Source organism: Lagopus leucura, unplaced genomic scaffold, assembly GCF_019238085.1.
Source record: "Lagopus leucura isolate 7727_CA_CO unplaced genomic scaffold, USGS_WTPT01 Super-Scaffold_100026, whole genome shotgun sequence".
NCBI lineage: Eukaryota > Metazoa > Chordata > Aves > Galliformes > Phasianidae > Lagopus > Lagopus leucura.
In genome coordinates, this window is record NW_024962277.1 from 5,229,369 (window position 1) to 5,245,318 (window position 15,950).

A 15,950-nucleotide genomic window follows, 5' to 3' on the forward strand; every position below is an offset into this window, starting at 1 on the left:
TTAAGCATTAGTTATTGATTGCCTTACCTTCTGTTTTGGTGTAAGATCACAGGATCCTCAAGCTGCGTAGCAGTTTCCACCATTAACTAATGGAATCATGGATTCTGCTGAGAAAAACACCCTATTATCCTGTAGCCACCTCTTGCGGAGTGCAATAGGCTAGAAAAGTCGAAAGACCAATTACATGACAGCAGGAACAGCTTGACTTAATGCATTCATTCTGGCGGGCATTTGTATGCAGTACATCCTGCTCTGCAGCGCTTGGGCTCTGCTGGGACTGCTGTGGGATGAACAGTTTCATTTGTTTATTAGCTGTTACAATATATGTTTAAACTAGTTATCTAGCAGTATCAGTTTTGTAATAAATAAGTGTTGTGCCAGAGCCGTAGTTCACTGGTAGGATTTAATTATTGCAAGATTAGCAGAGGGAAACACAGACACCAATTGTCTGTTATGCAACTTGTCTGGATTTAAAAATATATGTGTATTTCTGGAACATGCATTCCTCAATATATGTTTTCCAGATGTCAAATTTAAAAATCGTTTTCCTCCTCTTACATTTTTCCACTTTGCCAATGTGGCTTAGTGGCTACTATTTCAGAAAATTGCTTCCTGTCATATGACATTTTAAGCCATTTCAGTTTAATGAAATCTGTAGGGTCTTTTCTTTGAGAAAAATTATACGTGTTCACAGAAATGGTTCTGACATCAATTAAATAAGATATAAGTGCTTTGTTAAGGCTTGACTTATTTCGTAGCACGGTCTGAGATGTTTTGCTCGATTGCTCTCTGATTTGCAGCAGTGACAATCAGGATACATGATTTGGAATCAGTGAAGTTAATGCACGTGAGTGGAGTGTCTTCAAGTAGTAGTAGTTAAAGTAGTTAAAGTGTATATCAATAGAGAACCATGAGGGTGCTTTGAGGTATCCCTTCACAAATACAGTTGAAAAAATGTACCTCTGAAGCCTGGAATTGTACATTTTGAGGCCATAGAAATGCATTCTCTCTTTCCTCAGAGGCGCTTTCTGTAGGAGCAGGGGTTCATGCTTTCCAAAGGTCAAATTTAGATCAGAAAGTTCTGCAGAAAAATAAATCTGTAATCATTTAAAAAAAAAAAAAAAAAAAAAAAAAAAAAGCGCCCTTTCAGGCCAGAGCTCGTATTTGTAGCACATGTTAATGGCCTTTAATCCTTACTGAGGTCTTCGTGGTGCAGATGAAACGTAAAGAGAAGAGCTGAAAACGGGCCAAGCGCCGATGTTTGATGCTGTGGGATGGCCTCCAGTCAGCGGCTCGCTGCAATCCATGGCTTTGGGTGCTGGCTGCTGGTGCTGTGCTGGAGGTGGATCCCAGCAGCACCAGAGGAAAGGCTCCCTGGTGCTCTGAGGGGAGTTGCAGTGTATTTCTCTACAGCGCCGATTTGCTGCTGTTATTTCTCAGTGTTCCATGCTATCTGAGACATAATAAAAGAACATGCTGCTAATTTTCCATGTGACAAGCAGCACCTGTTTCACTGGGACTTGTGCTAAGAGTCCCAGTGTTGAATAGATCGGGGTGAGGGGAGGGGGCTGACACGGAAAGGGACAGAAGAGGAGGAAGGCTTGGCATCCATGTAGGGCTTGCTTCCTTTGTTACCAGGAGCATTGAATTAATGCACTAAGCCTGAGAGTCATTAAGATAAAGAACTTGCAGCTTTAATGAATATATCCAGCTAGGCTGGAGAGCTGCATGGAACTAATAAAACCAGCATGCTCTGTGCAAAACCCGGGGTGGATTCCTCAGAGGATGTCTTTGCTTGAGTTATCACAGGGTTGTGGTCAGGAAAACAAAGTTAGCTTTTTCCAGACCTTTTCTCTTATAGCTGCAGCCTCCAGATTCCTTTCTTAATGAAAAAGTACATAGAAATGTGTGCGTGCATGTGCAAAGCACAGAGAGAGTGCCATCCACACGTTGCTACTTTGGCAGTCTGGGGGCTAGAGGTTGAGTTTCGTGATATAAGACATAGGTAAAAAATAAAAGAAAGTTGTGAGGTGAAATTTCTTCCAACTGGCTTGAAATGATATATGTTTGAAACAAAACCATTTACTACAAAAATGAGCCTGCTCAAACAGACTGTGGTAGCAGGAACAGCTGAGAGAGATAGTGCTGACCAAGGTAAAACTGGACCAGTTTTACTTGCTCTGTGTTATCTGGCTGTTAAAGGCAAGGCAGAGCTACGTAGACATCTGACTTGCTTATTTATGCTTATTTCAGCTGACCCTTTTTCCGTGAGATACTTGCCTGTCAATCACCAGCTGGGAGCATAGTTAAGGGGCCTTCCATCTGATGGCCTCATTTCAAAGCCCAAGCTTTCCTGGACTTTCAAAACCTAGGAAGAAGTTAGTTCTAAAAATTGCATTTGTGGTGCCCTTGCATCTTTTTTTTTTTTCTTTTCTTTTCTTTTTTTTTCTCTTTTCCCTTTTATGTGAATGTTTGTGCAGGGCATATTTCAAAGCCCAACCAAACTGATGTCAAATCTACCACTGCTGGACAGACCTTTAGATGCAGGTAATTTATAACAAATCAATTCATAACAACATAGTGACAGAGCAGAAAAGTGGCTTTCCAAGGGCTTTTGGTGTATATGACAAGTACAAAATGTCCAGAGCCTGTGTTTGCATGAAGCCTGTGGTAGCTGTGCAGTTCAGCAATTATCCGTCTGGTTGCCCTTATGTTACAGAACGAGCACTGTTCAGTATGTAATGGATCTTCAGGCTACAGTATAGCTGTTTAATGGGGAATTGAGAGTAGTATTAAAGTTGGCACTGCACCACAGTAGGGACTCCCTCTTTTCTGCTCTCCTAAGAAATGCTGTGATGTGTCATTCCTTCAAATGTCCTCATTTTCTTCTACTTAGCATTTGGTACTGTCCAAATCACTCTTTTTCAGTGAAGAAGAAAAGAAATTGGCATAAACACGACACTGGGCAGAGTACAGAGGTCAAGCCTGTACAGAATGGAAGCCAAATCTTTATAAAGGAGCTTCGAAGTCGTACCTTTCCAAGGTAAGTTGTTCGGTGGTGTAAGTAAGCAGCGTTCTAGTGGAAAAGCAGATACAGCCCATTTCATATGAAGCTGGCCATGATTCTCCCCAGAAGCAGTAGGTGGTACAGGGAGATGATGTTTGAGTGAATTGTTCTATTATGGATGTCCCAGGCTCTCTCCTTTTCCATTTCTGCAGCAGCGTTAAAATCTACTGTTGGTTGAGTCCAGCTCCTGCAGATTTCAGTAGATGCTAGTACTTGTGGAGACAAGAACAAGAATTGTTTGGCCCCTACAACATAGGCTTGAATAAGAGACTAAGAAATTTGTTGCACAGAATTCTCGAGTTCTCAGAAATACTGATGGTTTTGCTGAAGTCTCTCTGCTTCTTGAAAAGAAGAACAATGACATCCTCAGTTGCTACAGTGATAAAGACTCCCTTATTTAGGGTAATGAATAGTGCTAATTGTTAGGTGGTGTGTTCCACACTTTATCAGGCTGTTCCACAGCCATTTGTAAGAGTGATGATTTTCCTCTCATTCTTGAATGTAGGCTTTAGCCAAGTAAATTCTCAATTATTAATGACTGAGTATTTTAGAAGTATCTGCGGAGGCTGGTAAAATGTGCCTGGTAAACACACAACTTCTTTGTTTCAGAGAGGATTTAATTTCACATTTCTTTCCAGATAACAGTCACCAGGCTGGTTAAAGTGAAGGCTGAAATACCCCAGCAGAGCATTGCAGTGCTTACAGATGTATTTCACTTGATTCAGGACTCAGTAATTTTATCTGTTTGGCTATTTTTTTCAGGCCTGTTTTATTTTTGTTTTGTTTCGTTTTTAATACAGAGCGATTGGAAAGGTTGCAAAGCTGATTTCATGGGGAAAAAAAGAGAGATCAAGGTCTAGGCAGAATGATTTCAGTAATCTAGAAATGGCTGGGAAACTGTAGGTGCTGATGGCTTCTGTTACCAAAACCTTGGGTCTGTGCACAAAATGCAAACCAGCAATGTACCCTAAGAAGGCAACGATCACAATGACAAACTCCTTCCAGAGAAGATAGGAATTCTGTTTTTTAGTGGATGTCTTCGCTTCCCCAGTCACTCCAGGGAGATGTGTTCTCAGTTAATGCTTTCAGCACCTCACTGAAAGTTACGCACAGTTGTATGGGATTTCTTCTCTAATTTAAAGAAACAGGAATTTGACTCAGTATTGTGTTGTTCCCAAATAGTGAAAGAAGTATGGTCTTCTGTTTTTGCTTTGTTTTGTTTTTTTGTTTGCCACTTAGATGGGCATAGAAGAAAATCTGTGCTGCCAGATAAGAAAATCTCTTCTGCCAAAATAGAGAGCAGTGTAGTTCAGAGTCCCTGTGAGATGCAGGCCACTGGCAGTGGCACTTGTGGCATTAGCAAAGCGGCCTTGTTGAGAAATTTTCTCTTCTAAAGAAAATGAGTGAAATCTGCAGATGTTCACTACAAAACCCAGTGGCAACAATCTGATGAACTGAAAAGGGGATCTCGTTTTAAAGGCAGAAGTGTTGCTGATTCACGGAAGGCAACACCCAGCTGTAACCAGTCTGTCCCTTCATGGAGCTCAGATCAAAAGGAACCCTGAGGAGAGCAAACAAGAAAAAAGTTGGGTTCATGTCATTCAGCTCCTGAATTTTTAATGCCAAAATGGAAGTGGAGTAGTAATAATAATGTTAATTGTTCAGGTATTGTAGCATAGAGGTTGCTCTCCATTTTGGCACCATCATTGCTAGACATTTCTGTGGCACATACGGATGCAAATTAGACTTAAACAAGTATGTGAGATATGTATGGGCACTGTAAACTACAGAGGTTTAATGGTATATTAATATTTATGCAGACTGAGAATTAATTGAAAGACTGCAGTGCACAGGGTGCATTCAGTAGGAGAGCAGAGGAAGGACCCTGTCTGGATAACACGCAGTGCCCTATGAGTTGCTGCTGCTTCTCTCACCACGCATTTCTTCAGCTTGCATGTTACACCCCTTTCCTGTGCTTATTTGATGTCTCATTGATGCCAGGCATGCTAGATGTACCTCTGCCAGCCTGTCAGATGCCAGTTTATACCCAGAAGATAACTGGGTTCCATGAATGTGCCCTGCAGCTGTCCGGAAGATAAATTTGATTCATCCAGTCTTACGCTTTGCTCTGTTGTTGCACACAGTTCTAGTCCGTGCTCTTTGTTTCCCAAATGCATTCCTCCTCTTCATTATCAACTCACAAGATTACCTGGAATTTAAAGAGGAGCTTAGCTGCAGTTAATTAGTATCTACTTTGTCAAGAGGTATGCTGGTTCTCTGAAGCAGGAAGCCCTCCACGAGCCTAACGTGCACTGTGTGGGCAGCAAAGAACTGTTGAGCTGTAAGAGCACATGACAAGAACCTCTTTCACCAGATGCAGCCTTCCTGTGAGGTTCTCATAAAGTTCACTTCTAGCTCTTTAACATTTCCAGCCTCAGTTCTTCGTGCTTGCATAAATATGGAGTGCTATAATCCATGCCAAGCCTCAGGACGTACCTGCCTTACCTTCCTTTTTGGGAACCGAGAATGTCAGCTGTAGTTCAGAGCTGATGCAGAAGAGGGCAGTCATGTATCAGCCTTAAGGGTTCCCCGAGGTAATGCTTTTGGGGGTAAAACGTCAATGTTTCCTTATTTCCTCTGGCCCCAGCCTGCTGGCACAGAGCTGCACCAATGTCTTCCCAGAGCCCAGCCTTGGCTTGGCTACTGAGGTGGTGCGAAGAGAGACCTGCCACATCTTTACTAGAGCACACCTCGGGCTCTTCTTCTTCATCCAGAGCCTCGTCATTTCTCACTTTGAATTCAAAATGTTTTGCTCTTGAAAAGGTCTAGGAATTGGACTTTTAAATTGAATGAGGGATCGTTTGATAAACCTGCCCTTTGATTCGTCACTTTGAAGCTCTCTCAGCTGCTGGAAAATGATTTGCAGAGTATTTCCTGAACCATTTATTTGACTACTTAAAAACGATTTGCAAAGTCTTTCCCAGGCAATTTATTTGAGATTATGCAACGTTTTAAATATTGCCCTCTTTAAATTGAAATATTTAACACTAATTTCTTTGGCATTGATCACTGGTAACAAGACAGATTCCTGTAGTTAAGAAAATGGTCTCTCACCATGAGATGTTATTTCAGAAGTTTCCAGTAGTTGGTGCATTAGAGTTGAGTGAGCCGACTGCAGACGATTTTTCTGTGCTTCATGTGCTTTGTAACACACTGCCTTACGGCTTTTGTCTTACAAACCTACTTTTCATGTAAGTGAGGTTTTGCAGATAGGTGTGATCATCCACACGGTTCAAAGAGATCCAGGCTGCGAATTGCATCACTTTCCATCATGCGTAGTCACTTAAATCTACTCAAGAAGTGTACTGGATGGTGCTAAAGCATTGCTTATTGTCTCCTCAGGGCAGCTCTCAGTGACAGCTTAGAGCACCTGGTAGCCCAGTGCCACCTGGAAGACTACTGACTATCGGCTCTGCTGAGCCCAAGACCTCAGGGTTTATTGTTTCTAGTGTTGCCTCTCTCAAAGACTGTGTTTTGACTGATTCTCAGAGGTGCTTTACATATGGAATGCTTATTCCAGTAGGCATTTTGGTTTTTGAGAGTTCTTGAGAGAATTGTTGTCTCTAAAAAAATAAATGTGTGTATATACATATATTTGCAAATATGAGCTTGTATGCTTCATGACCAACAAATTGTTTTTTCTCTAGTTGCTGGCACTGTATGTTCTGGTGTGTCTGCATACCTTCAAGCTTCTATTTAGAGATTGCTTTTGGTAGACTTTGAATAAATGTAGCCCTTATTTGTTTGGAAAATCTAATGTTAAGAAAAGACACACATTCACATATTGCTTACTCTTCAGTAGAGCAACACAGAGTGATATAGGAAAATCATAGCATAGCTGGCATTTGTAAAGAAGTTAAGAAGTGGGTTTCTTTTCAAAAAACACATTTTTTAGCATTTGAATAAAATAATAGAGGTCCAAGCATATTCTGGTTGTTTCAAAACAAACGGAGGCCCCCAACTGAACAAAATGGGAGTTGGGAAGAAGTGGCTGCTTACTGATGATGTCAGTTTATTTTTGCCTACCCGTAATTTTTCCTTCCAGTAGCACAATGCAGAAGATGCCAAGCTCTGCATGGAAGCTCCTTACCACTGAATCTATGTTTGCTTTTCTAGTGCTGAAGATATAGTAGTGAAAGTGCCAGGCAGCCAGCTAACAACAGAGTATTTGAAAGAAAATGGCTTCACAGAGCCCATCCTGGTTCCCAAGAAGGATGGCCTGGGATTGTCTGTGCCTGCACCTACGTTCTACGTCAGCGATGTTGAAAACTACGTTGGTGCGTATCTGGGGCAGTGGAAATGTATCGTTAGAGCTCAGCTGCTTCCTTAAAATTGGGCCTGGTATTGGGGAAAAAAGCACCCTGCCTGGAGCTGCTCTGTATTGGCTCCGGGGCCAAGCAGCCCTGCCCAGGCAGCTCCTTGAGTTAGTGCCATGTTGTGATATGCCAAGGAGTTCTTGGGAATGGGATGGGGGAGGGACCTTGGGACCATCCCTTGTGTTAGGATCAGGTTGATTGCCTCAATAAAATGAAAGCAACTCAGGAGAATTGCTGCAGGCAGGGTGGCAGCCAGCTACAGGTTAAACGATGACATATTTTGGCCTGTATTTATTTGAAGGCTTTGACACACACACACACGCACGGAGAGCAATGAAGGGGAAGTTTGGGGAGAGGGGAGTGTATGTGTGTTTTATGACCAAATTAGGAAGGAGGTTATGCTATTGTGAAATACTGACATCACACCTTGAGCAATGCAGATTTTAAGATTCATTATATAATGGTAACTTGTAATTAGCAATTAATTCACTTGTGTTTCTTGTCCCAACTTGTGTACTTCAGAATAAGTCTGTGCCACACTGCACTGCACTCCATAGCACTATATTAAGAGAACAGCCATTGTGGTATCAAGAAATTGTTTCCTGGGGCCAGCCCTTAATTGATTGCTGCCATCTCACTTCGTACTGAAGGAATTACTAGACTGAGACACCCACTCTGCACAGGCAGTCCATTTCAGCACTTCTGTCACTTCACTGAGAGCTTTTTTTCACTGCTGCTGGTCATTTGCATTCATGCTGGCATCCTTCTGTCCCTAACTTGGGCAGGGTGTTGTGCTGCATCTTCCTGCAAGTCATCACATCACTCAACCTTGGAAGACATCCCGTGGCCAGCAGCCCTGAAACTGTTCTGAAATCTCTCACCTTGTCTCCATATCCTTCTTTTGCATGTGTGATCTCATCTCTTGTTCTCTCTCATTCCTTCACTCTTCTGTGTTACTGTCTCAGATCTCTGTTCCTTCCAGCCTTCTGGCAAACTGTGGTCCTTTTGGAGCCACAACTCCAGCTCTTATGTATCTGTCTATGCTTCAGGGCTCCCTTACCTCCTTATACTGAGTGCTACTTAACAGGCCATTGCTGTTCTTGACTCCCCCTGCTCCTTTTGCAATGATTGTATGCAGTGAGGTTCTGACAGTAACGGAGAATTCAAGACTCCTGCTTTTATTGTTATATATCTGTCCCATTGTTTCTACAGGAAACATATTTTCCTTGCTCGTCTGCTACGTGAGCAGATTTTCTTGCTTGACCTGGGTGCTCCCCATGCATCTGCTGGCACTCAGCGTCTAGCTGAAATCATCCACCCTCCCAACAGCACCATTAGTGAAGAGCTGAAGGGAAGAACAGAGGCTGTTTAATCTGAAGCTGGCACCAGATTTTAAAGTGAACAAAAGCAATACACTCCGTATATGGAGGTATAACCTCCATGGGATTGGTTGGTCTGAATGAGGTTTCACAGGCACTGTTTTTCAGTTTATTACATTGGACCCAGAATGCCTTCTAGAAACAACGTGAATGAAGTAGCAGAGGACAAAACAGCACCAATGAGATTGCCAAGTGTGTTATTACTTTACTGACGTTTTTAGGGGAAAAAAAAAAAAAAAAGTTGTTTTTTTTTTTCTCTCTAATGTGATAAAAGTTAGGAATGATGCACTGGGAAAACAAAAATATGATCAATTAAAATGGAAGGGAAAAAAAATAAAGAGAGTTGTTTTCTTGCAGAAAGGGTAGGAGAGTGTGCTTAGAAATGGGCGCTCTTCATAAAGCTGTGACTTTCTCCATGTTCCCTATGGTGTGCCCTGTGCAGAATCCCACTGATGCAGTCAGCTGCTACTGCTTGTGTTTGTGCTGGAAACTGGTATCCAACAAGGTTTGTCAAGGAAGTACACATGTATGAGCAGCTCATTCTCTGTACTAAAGCACAGAGGGGGTGGAATTTCAATAAGTAAAATAACAAAAAAGTCAATTTTTTTCATAGTACTCTTGAAAAATGTTTCAAAAATTCCTAAGTAAAATCTATACTGGAGCATGAAGGAACTTTTTACTCAATATCCTGTGCAGTAATACGTTCAATCACAAAAATGTTACAGCATGGTGAGTAAAGCTTGCTCTGTGCATGTCCAAGTGTTTGCGTTTAATTTTCACCACGCAAAAAAAGAAAGAGTAGACTGAAAATATCATTAATCCTTTAAAGAGAAAAACTACAGAAATAATTATGTCATAGGGCATGAATGCAAACGCACCCTTTCATACATATCCAATTTTGTTTTAGAGAAGCAAAGCAAAAAAACTTACAGAGGCTAAGAAGGTTGGAAAATAGAAAAAATGAGATGTTCATATATTCTGGAAATGTGAGCTCAGCCCCAAGCACACAGTGGGACCTCCAGGCAGTCTCCCTTCATCATTAAATTAATTTTTAGGACCGGAGAGAAGCGTTGATGTCACGGATGTCACCAAGCAGAAGGACTGCAAGATGAAGCTCAAGGAGTTTGTGGATTACTACTACAGTACCAACAGGAAGAGGGTGCTCAATGTGACCAACCTGGAGTTTTCAGACACCAGGTAACCTTCCTGCGCTGATGGCTTCCCACCGCTTTGTCCATCTGTAGCCGCTTCAGGCAAAGCGCAGAAATGAAATGCTGTAGCATGATGGAGGGAGTGATCAGAGATGGAGTGAGTGGGCCTGTGCTTGGCATGGTAGTTCAGGCTTATCTATCACCAGCTTTCCCATGTGACCCATGTCACACATGGGAGCAGATGAGTCTGAATATGAGGCTGGGGTGCTTTAGTGGTGCAGTGAAATGGTCATGGCACTGCCTATTGAACATCATCAATCCTCAGTGATAGGAAATCTACTGTTGTCCTGTTTTAAATGACATGCTTTCCACATAAGATAATTAGCTGATGGAGATGCCTAAGAGTTCAAGTTATTGCTTTGTGCTATATGTAGCTGTATTCATCAGCTGAGCTGTGACCTTATTCCATAAGCACTCAGATGCATCTACAATGTTGCTTTTGCAATTCTTGTAGCCCTAGATATCTAGAATTTATTTATTTCTATGCAGACTCTACAGGTAAAATGATGAGCACCAACAAAAACATAAAGAGTGGTTGTTTTGGGGAGCATTCCATTTTGGCAAGGAGACATGAAATTTAAGGTGGCCTTAAAGAAGGTGGCTGGTGAATAATTACCAGCTAATTTATTTTAAGCCATTACCTCCAGCCCTGTAGTTAGTGTTTTAGCAGCGCACACCCATTTCAGCAGAGAGCATCTGTAGTAATTATAGGCTTCAAAGATTACTGGTATTTTCAGTAGAGATTTTTTAGCTTTCTGCCATTATCAGAGAATAACGGGAGGTCTTTGTTCTGCAGGGCTGCTGGGGCTGTCACTCATATGCTGCTAATTTAGACATTAACCAGCAAATATTTTATTTCTTAGCATAGACAGTGACATTTTAATTGAATGCACTGCTCCATCTTTCCTTGCCATTCTAAATGGAGCTATTGTCATCTGTATTTGACAGTGAACATAAATGACACGTGGGAGCATTTAATTTTAGTTTGAAGTGCAGATACTTCCATGGAATTTATATATTTGAGTGTCCAGCAGGGAGCTTCCACCCCCTGTAGATATTAGGCCAAATTTTGTACTATTTAAATATTAAATTTAGCCCATTTGGGGATGAATGGCTTTAATACTTGTTTATTATGGCACTACATCATTTTAGCTTTGGTTAATAATGATATAATTTATGTGATGTATTTATGGAAATAAATACGTATGCTTAATGTAAATAATTGTAGACATTTGTATAAATTACATTCATTTTACACATCTCATATATTGTATTTTAAACACCTTATCAACCCCAATTAGATTTTTTCCTTCTTCAGAGCTTTTCATGTAATTTAACCAGTCTAACTAAAAACATAACTGTGACTTTTCAGCATCCGACCAAGATTGATTTAGTTAACATTAACATTAATACTTAAGACTTGTGATCAGGATTGCTGCAGTCTTTGATTTAAGAGGTGTGTGATCATTTTAATTCTTCCTGTAAAGGATGTCAAGTTTTGTAGAGCCTCCAGATATAGTGAAGAAGTTGTCCTGGGTGGAAAACTATTGGCCTGACGATGCTCTTCTGGCCAAGCCAAAAGTGACCAAGTACTGCCTGATCTGCGTGAAGGACAGCTACACAGACTTCCACATAGATTCGGGAGGAGCTTCTGCCTGGTACCATGTGCTGAAGGTAGAATCACGCTATACTTTATACGGGAAAGCCAACCTGAAGTTCTCTCGATCTAGTAATTTTTCCCCATGGTCCAGTTATATCCATAAGAAATAAGCACAGCCCTCAGTGCTGTTAGTGAGTGCATTCAGTAGTGCCAGTCTACAGACAGACAGAGCAGTTTGGCATGTGGAAGTTGTGTTTTCTCACTAAATTGTCTGTAAATTTCTCACTAAATGTTTGCTTGATGCCTTCTGCATGCACTTCTCCTAAGGCCTGGAAGAATCCCCATCCTGCTTTGCAGGGTAATGGAATCTGACACTACAAACTCTTTGTGCCATCTGTCCCACAAATCTGAGCAAATGTGCTCAGCTAGTGATTTAATTATTCCAGCCCTCTGTACAAAACTGACTTGTAAGTTTTACTTACGTGGTGTAAAAATAGATGATGCCATATTTGTGTCTGCTTGTGCTTGTATCAGTGCAGCATTGCTTGATTTGGCTGCTTATTGCTAATGTTGTATTTTCTAATTCAGGGAGAAAAAATATTTTATCTCATCAAACCAGCCTCGGCAAATATTTCTCTCTATGAACGCTGGCAATCAGCAGCAAACCACAGTGAAATGTTTTTTGCAGACCAGGTAGATAAATGTTACAAATGCACGGTTAAACAAGGACAGACACTCTTCATTCCTTCAGGTGAGCGGGCGGCTACAGGTGGGGTTTCCTCTTTGTTTTACAGCTGCTGAAGCAGCACGGCCAGAGTGTTGCAGGAATGTGATTTGTCACCTTTCTCTGACAAAGTATGAAGTCGAATTTCACGCACTTAGAAAAGAAAGTCAGAAGTTTTACTCTTTCAGTATTTGAGCAACAGAATATTTGTATTTTTATTTTGAAAATACAACTGTTGCATCCAGTGTTCTACCCTTGGTCCAGCTGGGCTCAAGCACTCTGCAGAGTCCTGGCTATCTATCCAAGTATGACATTAATGGTTTTTGTCACAGTATCTAAGGGAGAGCTCATGTTGAATTGCTTGCTGACTGTGACCCCCACAACATTTCCTGCCATTGATTCCCTTTGACACCAAAGAACTATAGGAGACTGTGTGGTGTGAGTGTGTTTATGGTTTCATGTGAGGCTGAAGACCTGACTGACACAAATTTGTATGGGCTGCCTGATAGGCTGTTAGCTGTGCTGCCTGGAAGCCTCAGCTTGGATAGGCACTACAGCAAGCTCAATGTCAGACACTGCCACAGATTTTATGGGGATGTGAAAACAACCTCTAATACTAGGTGCTGCGGCTGCTTTTGACAGTAACAAGAAAGGGCACTTGGACCACTACCCCCTTTCCCTGTCTGTCTGGTCTTGCCGCATCAGAGGTACTTAGCACCTTCTGCACCAGGCCTTTCTAGTGCAAAATGAAGGGCCCAAATGCAACTTTGTTCTGAGCACATGGGGTCCCAGTGCTGACTTGGACTGAAGAGCTGTGTTGGTATATGGGAAGTAAGGTGCTAAGTAAATTATGGCAATTATCTGGGGAATTATTTCTTCTTTACAGTGTACCCAGTTTTAATTCTTAGGATTCTTTTCTTTCTCACCTAGGTTGGATTTATGCAACTCTTACACCTGTGGACTGCCTAGCCTTTGCTGGACATTTTCTACATAGTCTAAGTGTTGAAATGCAGATGAGGTAATCCATCTTTAAAATGTCACAATTTTCTATAATCTCTGTTTTCTTCTGAAGTGGTAATTCCAAGCCGTTTTTCTTCTATTGCATGGAAAGGCATAGGAAATGGTTGGACTGATGTGGCCAACGTGAAGGAAGAACTGTTATACTGTTGGGATTTTTCCCTTGCAGGACGCTGTTTGCTTTCTGGATAAGCACTCACCTGCTCAGCTGGGCTCTTTGCCCAGGCTAAAACAGTAAGAGCAGTCTTTACTGATGCTGGACAAATAATGACACCTAAATCACACAACTTCTTATCAGTGTTATTTTTGTATTTTGCTTTTGGTCTGATGCCAGAATGCTTGGTAGTGGCACAAAGAAAATATGAAAAATGAACTCTGGGCTGATATGAACAGCGTTTGTCACTGTCCAACATACTTGTGAGCTGCTATGCCTTTAAGATCAGTTTGCTTTGTATTGCAGGGCATATGAAGTAGAAAGACGGTTGAAAATTGTCAGTCTAACCCAGTTTCCAAACTATGAGACTGCATGTTGGTATATGGGAAAGCATCTACTAGAAACATTCAAAGGTAAAACTGCATTTCTTTGCCTGCTTCAATTGCTTAGATTTGGGGACCTGAAAATAGCTACTCATAATTTCTACTGGTATGCCACAGTCAATCTTGTTCATATCTGATGACCTGATTCTCACGTACCAGCTGAATGCAGGTCTGGTCTGGCTGTCATCTGAATCAGCCTGGCACCTTACTCTAAGAAGGACCTTACCTGTCTCTCCTACCTATGCTGAAGAAAAGATTTCACCTTCTTTATAAAACAGATTTAAGTTCTTTCAGAGGCAAATAATATTGTAACCAACCACCTGGGCTGGTGTAAGTTGAGAATTCATTCCCTGACTTAACATAAAGAGCTTCATGCTATGTCAGCTCAAAGCATGCTGAATAGCACTTCTGCCATAATTCTGCTGATTCTGGTGGAAATACGTGGGCAAGTCAGAAGTAATGGCCCAACTGAAACATCATTGATAGAGCCAGCAGGAACACTGAGAAGTTTTCTGTGAAATTCAAGATCATCTAATTCAAATTCCTTCAGAATTGATCCAGACATCCATGTGTGTTCTTTACAAAAATTTACAATTTTGCTTTGCTCTTTGACTCTATTTCTTATGATTGAGTATACGGACACTCAGTGGGTATTTTATAGCAAGTAAAATGTGTCTAATTAATAAACAATGTGAGGAGTCCCTCTGAGTATTGCCTAGAAGGGAGCGATAGTCACTTTTGTGGCTGACTGTAAACAAAAAAGGTACTGTGCAGAAAAGCTTAGGCAAATCTGTATTCATGAAGAATGCTTTGCCTGGTATGGCTTTGTTTCCACATATCAGTACTTGCTGTTTCAGGAGAATGAAAGAACTTCTCTTGTTAGCTTTGTATTCCCACAGCCTAGGATGTATGAGCATGGGAGCTAGCTTGAGTATGCAACCAAGAAATGAACCGAAAGGACTGCCAGTGTAAACATAGCTTACAGGAACACACTGTAGGAAGTCAGGGTTGGATTTATGGCACAATAAATACGCTCTTTATTTACCATCAAGTCCTAATAGGGATTTGCTTGTGGTGGCCAAGTTTTAAAAAGTTAAGTTTCAGAGTTAAACTTTCTAGAAAAAGAGAATTTATGCAGAAAGGCTTCAGTTCTCATTGTTTGAATGGCACTGTTTTTTCCACTCAGGTTTGCACAAAGCTGGGCAACAACCTCCCGCTCATTTACTCCAAGGAGCGAAAATCCTCAATGGTGCTTTCAGGTCGTGGACTAAAAAACAGGTAGGAGAAGACCCTGTGTTAATATTGTGTTCCTTGTGTTTCTCAGTCACTGGCACAGGGAGCAAATGATAAAACAAACCATTCTGTCATAGCAAAGCAGCTAGTTTTGGAAGCCCAAAGAAGGACCAGGAGAGCAGAAGAGTGTGACAGCAGGAATTCCTTGGTGCTATGTGATGAGTCAGCAAGTAAAAAAAACAGGGACACCGGGGTCTAAAAAAATGTCAGTTTTGCTTATGATCAACAAGATACTGAATGAATGTTCTTCATAGCTCTGAGCATTTTCACATGCCAAATCTTTAAGTAAAGGCTGTGTATGCGAGCAAGGCCTAGAACAACACCTGCATTTTTGTGTGCACAAGGTGCTCAGTTCCTGCAAATCAACACATCAATTAAGCCAGGAAATACATATTGCCTAGAGAGATGGCTTAAAGAGATTTTCAGCCCAAATCTCCCTCTGCGGTCATTTCAGCAGCGTTGTTCTTGTGTATGTTGCTCCTAGAGTTCTGGGGAATTAACTGCAGGAGGCAGGCCACTCAATCATAACAAACGGGCAGGGGAACTAGCAGCTTTAGGATGTTCAGACTCTTTCAGAAGGAGTGAGCAGCTGAGTACACAGTGTAGCAAATACAGCTTAGGTCACTTACGTGACTGTCCCATATTTAAGTGTAGCCGGGGACTTTGCTGTCTGTACAGCAATAAGAGAGTGCTTGAGCCCCAGTTCTGAATTGCTGCTGGTTTCCTGTAGCAGGGCTGGCCAGCGT

General features: G+C 41.6%; 1 protein-coding gene across 2 annotated transcripts in view; it reads left to right on the forward strand.

Annotated features, from left to right (window-relative positions):
- The window catches only part of PHF2 (PHD finger protein 2), an 81,714-nt gene that overhangs the window by 45,973 nt on the left and 19,791 nt on the right, over window positions 1-15,950 (forward strand). For both annotated transcript variants that reach the window (XM_042880251.1, XM_042880252.1), the window contains exons 4-11: window positions 2,929-3,043; window positions 7,244-7,404; window positions 9,878-10,019; window positions 11,521-11,707; window positions 12,222-12,384; window positions 13,288-13,375; window positions 13,835-13,941; window positions 15,098-15,189. In XM_042880251.1, coding sequence (XP_042736185.1) covers window positions 2,929-3,043; window positions 7,244-7,404; window positions 9,878-10,019; window positions 11,521-11,707; window positions 12,222-12,384; window positions 13,288-13,375; window positions 13,835-13,941; window positions 15,098-15,189 — 1,055 coding nt within the window. The remainder of the gene's footprint in view (window positions 1-2,928; window positions 3,044-7,243; window positions 7,405-9,877; window positions 10,020-11,520; window positions 11,708-12,221; window positions 12,385-13,287; window positions 13,376-13,834; window positions 13,942-15,097; window positions 15,190-15,950) is intronic.